This window comes from Phocoena sinus, chromosome 3 (assembly GCF_008692025.1).
Source record: "Phocoena sinus isolate mPhoSin1 chromosome 3, mPhoSin1.pri, whole genome shotgun sequence".
Classification (NCBI taxonomy): Eukaryota; Metazoa; Chordata; class Mammalia; order Artiodactyla; family Phocoenidae; genus Phocoena; species Phocoena sinus.
The window spans coordinates 72077423-72088793 of NC_045765.1; the positions used below are offsets into that span (position 1 = coordinate 72077423).

The 11371-nt window shown below is 39.3% G+C and overlaps 1 protein-coding gene across 1 annotated transcript; it reads right to left on the reverse strand.

Moving 5' to 3' along the window:
* Window positions 1-1690: 1690 nt before the first annotated feature.
* FTMT (ferritin mitochondrial) lies at window positions 1691-2534 on the reverse strand. Its single transcript, XM_032627526.1, has one exon. It carries the CDS (start codon window positions 2469-2471, stop codon window positions 1743-1745), a length of 729 nt encoding a protein of 242 aa, XP_032483417.1. The 5' UTR covers window positions 2472-2534; the 3' UTR covers window positions 1691-1742.
* Between the last annotated feature and the right edge of the window lie 8837 nt (window positions 2535-11371).

An 11371-nucleotide genomic window follows, 5' to 3' on the forward strand; every position in this document is an offset into this window, starting at 1 on the left:
TTTAATTTAAGCCATTTTGTTGAGTTTGTGCAGTCGTGTGTGTGTGTATCTCTCAGATCTGGTACTGCAGGGTGTACAATTTCCCAAGGACCCCAGCTGCCGTGCTCTAAAATCCATTCATCTCTTAGTTTGTTGCAAGGCTGCACTTCCCGTGGGTCACTCCCAGTCAATAACTGAATGCTGGAAATGTACTTAAGCAGGCCCATTTGGACACTTACGATTCCTCTGACGAGCAATTTTGGCTGGAGGTCTCCCAGACAGCCTTGCAGAAATTTCTGGAGAACTGCGAACCACTTTCCTTTCTTCCTTCCCTCAGAATCAGATTCACACGGAGTCTGAAGGCTCTCCCTGCTTCTCCCAGCTCTTTTCCCATTTTCTCTCAATGTCCTTTCTTTTTTTCCCCTAATAAATTTCTTGTACACTTAATCCCATCTTGGCATCTGTTTCTCAGAGGACCCAAACTAACACCAACATTGAGGTTGTTTTCAGACTTTTATTCTGTACAACTACACTTCTGATTGCTCAACACCCAAGCATAGCATTCTTCTGTTGGAAGCCCTTCGAAGCATTGCCACTGCTCACCAAATTGAACCTAACCCTTCCTTCTCACCTCCATAGTTGTGCTCTAGCCCATCTTTCCAAACACCACCCAGCACTCTTAGTCTAGCCGAAGGCCCACTGGCCAAATATTCTCCTATTCACTTTATTGCACCTCCTCCCCTCCTCCCCAAGAAAACATCTGCCCAGCTGATGCCTCCTTCATTCTGGATCCCTTCTTGAATTTTCCATCCCAGTATTCTTTCCACTCCATTTTAAAGGCCACAGGAAGGTGTTTTCTGCAGTGTATTCACTTTTTTTGGTATATTAAAATGGAGTCTGTATAGTCTTTTATCAGACATATCTGTATAGTTATATTATCATTGTTAAAACACACGCACAAAAAGCTAGCTGAGATTGGGTTTGTTTGGGAAACACTGAGCTAAACAAAATATGATCCAAGATTTTTTGTTTGGTTTTTAATTTTAAGACTTCCCAGAGCCCTTAGAATGCTAACATACATTGTGACTTTCCAAGACCAACACTGATACCTTTTGTAGCTTCTCTTGAATTTATTTGATCACAAAATCCTTCAAAAACAGATCACAGATTTGAGAAATCTGGAACTGGAAATAGTTGCCAGTATATTGGGCACATTTTCAAGAGTCTGTAGTAAGATAATCTTTCAAAAACAGATCACAAATTTGTTATAGAATTTTGTATGTATGATTTTTACAGTATTATATATTCTTCATCTTGTTATAGTTCTTTGCATATTTATCTTACACATTTTCCCACTTTAACATAAGGTCTTGAAAATAACAGGCATTTGTTGAGTTAAATATCATGGAATTTTAGTGAAGGGTCATGGTCTGGAACGATGTTTGGTAACCAGAGAAATTTAGTTTGCATCTATTTCAGTAGCTTTTTTTTGCAGTCTTTTTTATACCATCTCATCCTGGGCTGGGAAAATTATCTTGATGCTGGGCAAAAAGCCATTGTTAACATGGGGCTACATACATATTCTCTACAAATCACTTTATTGGGACATTGTACCAGAAGAATGTAAAAGGAAAGGAGGAACAATTGGTATAAAACTATGGTTTGAACCACAGATCTCTGAACACTGTCCGTAAAATAAGCCGAGGAAGCAGCTGCCTCTGGGCCCTGGCACGCCCTGGGCGGTGGAGAAGGCAGCCTATGGGTTAGTTCTGATTGTTTTCATTTCCAAGGGTATGTCTGTCAAAAAGGTACTCAGCCAGGCCAGAATCCGGGGCTCCCATCTTAACCAAGTTGTGCACGTGGTCACCTAGTTGTTTGATAGACTTCACCTGCTCATTCAGATAGTGGGTTTCCAGGAAATCGCACAAATGGGGGTCACCTTTGTCTGAGGCCAGAGTGTGCAATTCCAGCAACGACTGGTTCACATTCTTTTCCAAGAGCAGAGCGCACTCCATGGCATTCAGCCCGCTTTTCCAGTCGTCCTGGTCCGGTTTCTTGATGTCCTGTAGGCAGATCTGTCCTCCCCGCTGGTTCTGCAGCCTCATCAGCTTCTCCGCGTGCTCGGTCTCCTCCCGGGACAGTCGAAGGAAATATCTGGCGAAGTTGTGCAAGGCCACGTCATCTCGGGAGAAGTAATAGGCCATAGACAAGTACACGTAGGACGCACAGAGCTCCAGGTTGATCTGGCGGTTGATGGCGGCCTCGGAGTCCGGGTGGAAGTTCTGGCGCACCCTGGAGGGGGCGCCGGCTGGCCCTGCTGGTCCCCGCGAGGAGGCGGCTGCGGCCAGCAGGCGGCCGGGGGCGGCGGGCGGGGAGCCCCAGGGCCGCCTGGGGACCCAGCGCGGCGGGAGCGCGAAGCCGTGGCGCGCCCTGCGCAGGGACACCAACGAAGTGCTGATGTGCTTGGAGAGGAACAAGAAACAGGGCAGCATGGCCCCTTCTCTTTAGAAGTGGGGAAACTGAGGCCAGGCCGGCTCAGCGCGCCGGGGCGTAAGATCTGAATCAGAATGCAGCTTTAGGTGACGGCGACTGCGTCACACGCCCCTTTCAGAGGCACCGAATTCCAGGCGGAGGGAGGCTGGGGGCGCGCGCCAGTCGCGGTTGGGAAAAGGCAGATGACAGTTACAAACATTGCACCTGTCGTCGCCGAAAGTCTTCTGCTCTTGGGCGTTTGTAATTTACTGTTTCACATAAGTTAAAAGTACTGTCAAAAGCTAGACGCTGCAAAAGAAAGGATAGAGCCAAGCCACACTTGCCCGCCCTCTCTGACCTTTTTCTGTCCAAGGACCAAGGGATGGGAGAGGCAAGGCAGTGAAATAGGGAAAAACAAAAGTCACCAGCAATTCATCTGAGAGTAAATAAAGGTCTACACCCAAAGAGGATGTTTATAAATTGACTTTCGGGTTACTTTAACAAATTTAAGTATGGAAATAGTTGCCAGTATATTGGGCAGATTTTCAAGAGTCTGTAGTAAGATAATGCTTTCTTTTAAAAGGACATATTTTTAGATACAAAATTTATCTTCATTGTAAAAAATCAGATATATAAAACGTAGGAAGAATATATAAACTAGCTCTAAACTTGTTACTTTGATGTAGATACATATCTATGATGTAGATACATATTTTTAAAAGGACAATTAAAAAAATTTAAAATAGCCTTTGGTTTTAAAAGAATATATATAACTGTTGTAGTGTATTGAGAAAATGATAATTAACTCACAGAAGAAAATTCAAAACATTCCTAATCCTTCCTCTACCCAGAGAGAACCATTGTTAAAATGTTGATGTTAATTCTCACAGATTAAAATAACATGAAAAAATAGATGTCACAGATGCACCAAAGTCAATATACACACTTTTAACAGCTTATAGAGGTATAATTGACATAAAATAAACTGTAGATACTTAAAGTGTACAACTTGCTAGAGTTTGACATATATATATAATATATATATATATATACACATCTTGAAATCATCACCAAAATTGAGATAATGAACATATTCATCACCTCTCAAAGTCTCCTCATGCCCCTTTGTATTTTGTAATACCTCTTTTCTGCCTCTCTCTGCTTTACCTCATCCCAGGCGTCCACTGATCTGCTTTTCTTCACTGAATAGATTAGTTTGCATTTTCTAGGATGTCATGTAAATGGAATCAGTATGTATACCTTTTTGCCTGATTTCTTTCATTCAGCATAATTAGAGATCCATTCAAAATTGTAGTGTGTATCAATAGTTTTCATTGCTGAGTAGTATCCCATTGCTGAGGACATACCACCGTTTGTTTATCCTTTTACCCACTGATGAACATTTTGATTGTTTACAGTTTTGGGCTATTAAAATAATGCTGTTATGGACGTTCCTGTACAAGTCTTTGTGTGGTTATATGCTCTCTTTACTCTTGGGTAAATACTTTGTGTGGAAAGGCTGGATCATATATGACACATGAATGTTTAACTTTTTAAGGAATTTCAAATTGTTTTTCAAAGTGGTTGTACCATTTTACATTCCAGCCAGCAGTGTGTGAGAGTTCAAGTTCCTTCACATCCTTGCTAACACTTGCTGTTGTCATTTTAAAAATTTTTATTTTATTGTATTTATTTTTAAATTTTTGTTGGAGTGTAGTTGATTTACAACGTTGTGTTAGTTTCAGTTGTCATTTAATTTTAAAGTTTAAATTTTAGCCATTCTAGTAGGTGTATTTTTAATTTGCATTTCCATAATAATTAATGATGCTGAGTATATTTTCACATACTTCTTTGCCAACCGTATGTCTTAGGTGAAGTGTATGTTCAAACCTTTTCCTCATTTATTTATTGGGTCATTTTTTTCTTATGGTTGTTTAATTTCTTATGATTAATATCTGGGTCTTTGATATTAATACTGCTTTTGTTCAGGTCTTTATATTATCTGTATGTTACCTTCTCTATATTACTTTCTTATATTTCTGTGCACAAGTCAAATTACCTTTCTAGGTCAGTTTCCTCAGTTGTAAATTTAGGATCCTACTTACCACTAGTGAGTGGCTGAAAAGATTAAATAAGAGAATGTATGCAGAGGACTTATCACAGTGCTTGACACAGAATAAGCACTCAAAATATTCTTTCATAGTTTTTATTGGATAATTTGGATTTCATTATTCAAAATCAATATATTATTGAGCAAGCAATGATGTTTATTATTACATTTGGCAAGACTTCCATATCTTATAAAGAATGCTGACGTGTATTATATTGTTGCTATCATGTATAGGTAGTGAGGTAGAAATTCTTTTATTATATGAACATATCAAACTTGTAGCTTTGTAGTAAGCTCCCTGGTTTCAAATGAGCTTCGTAAAGTGTACCATACATAAAGATGGATACCTCAGATCTAGTTGCCCTCAAACTCTGCTAGTAGAATGTGATTGATATTCACCGAGTGATTTCTCACTAATTTTTGCTTCTCTAGACCCATTTCTGCTTTTATTTTCCTCAAACTTTTTCTACTCCTAAAATGTAGTGCCCTAAAGAGAGGTTATGAAAATGATTCTTTAGAGTAGTTTTAAATGCCAACTGCTGCTACTAGTGTTTTAGGAGAAATGATGCTCTTCATATAAATGCTTATCCCCAAGGTAATAAAAAGCATAGATATAAAACAAATACATGAGATGTAATGCAAAACAGTGCCATAAAATAAAATGCACATTTAAATATCCCATGTTAACTTGTCAAAAATGTTTCTTTTTCCCATTACAAAGTTTGTCATATATTTTGTTAGACTTTGAAAATGTGAGGATCTGGTAGGTGTTATTTGTATCTTATGGGCATTTTGATTTCTAGTATTCACAGTAAAACTAATGTCGTTCTACTAAAAATACGAACCTAGACCTTCGCCTACCACTCTTCACAGATCATTTCTTCCTCAGTTTTAATGGCTTCTTCTATTCCTTGTAAGTCTTATATAACCTCATTCAGAGTTCATCACTAGTTTTTGTTGTTGGCAAAGACTTTGTTTATATTGAGAGTATACCATATCATAATTATAATCATTATTGTAGTTATAATTCCTTATATATAACTGTGTGTATGTGTCCTTAAGGGCAGAACTATCGTCTTATTCATTTTAGAATCCCCAGGCCTAGCACAATGCTTGACTATTTTTAAGAAGCACAAATAAATCCTTTCAGGTGCCAAAATAGAAGTGGATAGAAATTCTTATTTCATATAACATACCAGCTGGGCCTAATGCACTTTTATAAAGTATATTAATAGATGGCTTCACTTCAAATTATTTGAGTCTGTCCAGAAAACCTCTGTACTTTGATTTCAGTCTCCAAATGAATAAAAGTATCCACTCATTTCTTCTTTATAGATATATTGGTTAAATTATTTATTTTATATGCTAAAATGCTTTGCCAGTTGGAAATTAAAAACTCTATGAATGTGGATTGACTGTCATGTTTTAATTTACGTAATATATGGATCAAATTTTATCATATTATTTTCTTTAAAGCATTTGGTTATAAATACTAAATATATATATTTTTTAAAAATTTATTTATTTTTATTTTTGGCTGCATTGTGTCTTCATTGCTGCGTGTGGGCTTTCTCCAGTTGCGAAGAGCAGGGGCTACTCTTGGTTGTGGTGCGTGGGCTTCTCATTGCGGTGGCTTCTCTTGTTGCGGAGCACGGGCTCTAGGTGCGTGGGCCTCAGTAGCCATGGCTTGCGGGCTCTAGAGCGCAGGCTCAGCAGTTGTGGCACACGGGCCTAGTTGCTCTGTGGCATGTGGAATCTTCCCAGACCAGGGCTCAAACCCGTGTCCCCTGCATTGGCAGGCAGACTCTCAACCACTGCGCCACCAAGGAAGCCCAATACTAAATATTTTTTTAAAATTACCTACCTTGGAAAATATTTAAACAACACCCTACATTTTTGCATAAAATAGATGGGAATAGAATCATAATGAGGGAAAGAAAAGATGAAAAGTAACTCCACCCTCATTTGTTTTTACAATGAAGGTATTTTTTTCTCCTTTTCTCATTTCTTTTTATTCTCACTTTTACATTCAAACAAGGTTAGTCACATAAGCAACTCTTCATTTTCACTACTGATCCTGGCCCTTTCTAAAATTGCTTTGCTATGAGACACCTGTAATGTGACAAAGCCAGAGCGGAGAGAAGTCCATTGATCCCTAAGGATTATGTACTTGCTGTTAGTAGAGTATTTGAGGGTTTTGAATAGGGAACAATAGAGGAATTTGTCTGAAAAAAGAAAAGGTATCCTATATGTATTGCTATTCTGTGTATTATCACTAGGAAATCTCTCAAAATTCCAAAGGGAGTGGTTGGACTCAGCTGTGGAGCCCTTTCTGGCCTCACCCTGGGATCCAGTCAAAACTGGGAAACCTTCTGGGTCATCTGATAAATGAGCCAGAACTAAACTCTCAAGTGCAGTTCATGCTGCCTCTGAAACTGGAAGAGGTCTAGCAAACTGTTTTATTCATTCATTTTATTCATCTAGGGTCAGAGGTGCAAGGTGAGGTAGCTCTTACTTTACCTTGCATGAAGTGTCTGGCAAGCCTCAAACTTTTAGACTCCTAAAACTACACCAGTATTCCAGCCACTGGTTGGAATACTTCCACCTTCTTACCTGAGTATCCAGAGTCCTTCTTTGCTCACCAGATCTGATTAGCTTAGTGTCATCATTCTAACATGATATCCTGTGGAATGTTCAGATGAGCCAGCTGTCTTTGGACTTACTGTGACAGAGAGCAGGCAATTTAGCATATCTCTGGAGCAAAGAATGGGAACACACACTGCTGCCTGTCCTAGGTGAATGTGAACTACCTCAGATGCTCCTTCCTGATGGATATTGAAAATAATATATACACTAAGCTCAAAAGTCACATACCATGAACTAGAGGCTTAGTCGGTCTGTTTTAGTAAAGATACCATACCTAGAACAACAACTTCAGTTGGGGCTACTGCTTGGGTAAGTACACTATGCTCCATTTTGATTCATTTGGTTTTTGCAGAGACTAGTTTGGTGACTTAAATGGTGGTATAGTAGGGACCATTACTCTTGCCTCATTTAAGTCTTTGGGGATGGCCCTGATCTCTGCCATTCTACCCAGGGTGTGGTGCTCATCGGTTTTAAGAACTGTGATGGATGGGGGCTTCTGGATGGGGGCTTCTTCTCAGCCTTTCTGTCAGTTCTTATTCCATGAGTCAAGGAATCAATGTGAAGATCCTGGGACCTTCTAAGTTTGTCCATTCCAATTATGCATTCAGGAACTGAGATGATAACAGCTGGATATGTCCATGGATACATTGGACCCAAAGTGAGATAATCCTGGGCCAGAACTTTTGCCGTATGAATTCCGTATGCCCTTACTGTAAATAGTGGAGCCATGATGGTGCTTTGGGTTGCTGGATAGCAGCATGAGTCAGATTCTGTATCCAAGAGCTCTTAGTATTTTTTCTTCAGTGTATGATTACCCAAGCGAATGTCCATAGGACCCTTTGGGAAAGAAAGAGGGAATTTAAAGTGTATACACTTGCCATGAATTTGAAGAGTCCTTCAAGAAGACACAACTATTCCTTCAATTGATGGGTCACAGTGTGAGAACTGGTTCTTGTCTGGAAAATGGACAACTGATTATAACTTTCCATCAGGGCAGCTGACGTCATTCATTCTGGACTTCTTTTTATTATATCATCCATATCAAATTGACTCTTCATTCATCTTGTCCCTGGTAAGACCATGGTCAAGAGGCATTACACATATGTCCCTGAAGGTCAATGTCCCCACTTGCCATTTGATCTTGGTGCTATTATAATAAGTAAGTTAACTTTGTTTCTGGTGGTTTTGTGCTGTTTTCTGGGTTTGTTATTCTGGAATCCTTTCATATCCATTGATACTAGGGAACCCAGTACTTTATCTGCAACAGCACCTTTTCTAGTCAGTCCTGGCCTATGCTGCTGAGCTTCTGATTAATGTTGGTGACTGCCTCACCATCACATTCTTTTTTTGTCTTCTGTAAACAGTGAATGACACCAGCTGGTGGAGTCTTGGATCTTATATAACAGATTCAATCCAGCATGCTCACTTTCTGAGCCTTTCCTCGTTTAGAATTCTGCATTCTCCATTCTGCATAGGTGGTTCTGCTCTTTCCACCTCATTTAACGTGGACTACCAGTATTTTCAAACTCCAAAGAGCCATCCCAGTAGTGTATTAATACTGGTTCTAAGGTCTATTGTCAGGAAATTAAATCCTGAGTGTCCCCACATCAATAAAACTCTACCTTACTCAATCTTATATTCCAACCTCCACTATCCTATGGTCCAACACCCCCAGAATCCATTCCTAAGCCACGCTCTCCCTGTTCATGCCAGTATTTAATAACCAAGTTTTGTCACTCCTTCTAAGTATAATCCCTCTATTCCTTAGCAGGGCCAGCATTTTCCTAGTTAGGCCATGCTGAGATAAGAGCTTAATTATTGATGTAAAGGTGAAAGAGTTGAATAGTATTCCCTTAAAATTCATGTCCACCCAGAATCTGTGAATGTGACCTTATTTGGACATAGGGTTTTTGCAGATATAATCAAGTTAAAATGAGATCATGCTGGATTTCGGTGTGCTTTATTTCAGTGACTGGTGTCCTTAAAAGAAAAGGGCAATTTAAAATTAACACATAGACACACAAGGGAGAAAGCCATGCAAAGTCAGAGGAGGAGATTAGAGTGAAAGATTCATTGGCTAAAGAATGCCAAGGATTACTGGAGACTGCCACAAGCTGTAAGAGATATGGAAGGATTGTTCTTTAGCATCTTCAGAGACAGAGAGTATGGCCCTGCCAATATGTTTTGAACTCCTAGAATCCAGAACTATGACAGAGTTAAGTCTCAGTCCTTCTCTATCAGGGCCCTGATTTTGGTGAAGGCTGCAAATTCAGGCTTCATTGAAATTCTCCCAATTTTATAATCAAGTCCTGTGTCTTGTCTATAGCTCAGGCTACTCTCAGACTCTAGGATAGGGATTTGCAAACTTTTTCTATAAAGGGCCGATATACTCCAGTCATTATGAACTTCTTTTTAGACCCTGGAATTTACCCTTTGTTCCTTTCCCGCAGGCTTCTGCGTGCTGTGTCCACTACCTGGAACACTGTTCTACCCAGAAGTAATCAGAGAGGGTTTGTGGGCAGAGGGTTAACAAAATCTACTCCACTTCTGCATGAGATTATGACTGCTGGTTAGTCTAGTTCTGTTAAGATGTGGACTGTATGTCTAGGCAATCTTGCTTGTGGAAAAATTACCCCTGATTGGCAAATTAACATTGAGCTTTCCTGAGTGTGGTGACTCTTGTTCCTGGGAATGCCCTTAGTGGACTTGCTACAAGAGATATTGGCTCCTCTGGGACATGAGGCTTTTTAGTCAGGTTATCTTCCATACTCATTTTATGGGGATCTTGAGAGGAAGCTTGGTATTTTCTTCCAGGAAGCTGTGGTTCTTATCCTATGTCCTCCTGGGTGGCATGGCACTAGTCTTGTAAGTACAAATGTTTAGTTGAACCCAAGAAGGCCCCTTGGCGGTTGTTATAGGGAATTAAAAAATTTACATGGATTTATCTTCTGACAAGCCCCTTGCTGCTATTGCTTTCCCATAGCTATGCAACTATGTCTACCACTCCTCCTTTTGCATCTGTGTCTTCTGGCTCATTTCCACTGTCTTTTTTTTTTTTTTTTTTTTTAAATCACATTTTAATGGTTCTTAGAAGCCTTCAGGGAGTCCCCAACTCTTTCTACCTACCCTGTTGTGAGAGTGAATTATAATTATCTATTTAGGGTTTTCTTTTTACCCCACTAAATTGAAAAATTCTGATTGTTAGGGGAATGTCCATCTTTTTCACTCCTATGTAGCTAGTGTTTAGGATGCACTCAATAATACTGTTAATAAAATGAATTAGGGACTAAAATTTCCTCAAGTCTCCAAACTCTCCTGGTTCCAAATAATACTTAAGGAACAAAGTTGAGGGGAGTTATAATTTGTTTAATAGTTTAGTTGTAGTTCATTTAATAGCTTATTTTTTGTCAAGCTACACTACTAGTAGAGGCCAGTGAATAATTACTAATTTTGAGTCTTATATTCTTAAACGTTGAATAAAGAGTCATGTTCAATTCAACTGACATGATTGGATTCAGTTCCAAATAAATATACGTGTTGACCAACTGATGCGGGAATAGTAAGAAGCACATGATATGGTTAGAGTAAAAGAGACTTGGATTTTAGGGCCTCTGTGGATTCAAGATAAAGTGGCAGAGCCACATTCAGTCATTGAAGGTCAACTGTATTAGCATCTCAAACCAAGTGCAGGAGGATTGTGACTGCTTTGTAAAGAAGGTCAGATTTGACTATGATCTTACAAGAGGATGGGAAATCTATGCAGAAAAAACATCATGGGAAGCTCCCAAAGGTGAGAGGATAGAATTTCATTTGGAGCAGAAAGAATGTAGACAAAACTTCTGTGGTGTTTGGTTGCAATATGGACAGTGTGTATATTGTACCTTAGGAGAGAATTGATTTAAATTGGATCAAAGTTTTGAATCTTCTACCTCTAAAAAATTTAATGATTGACTCATATCCTTTCTTACTGTAGTATGGTGCAGTTTGAAATCTTATGAAATAATAAAGTCCGTAAAACATACATGTGCTGACCTTTATATATGCTTGGAGTAACTATTTTAAGTGCTAGAACCCTGGGATGCCACTTCCACCAAAGATGTGGTTTGCCATTGTTACTTAAGTTATATCACACAGGTTTCTTACAGTTAATGGCTTAGACACCGA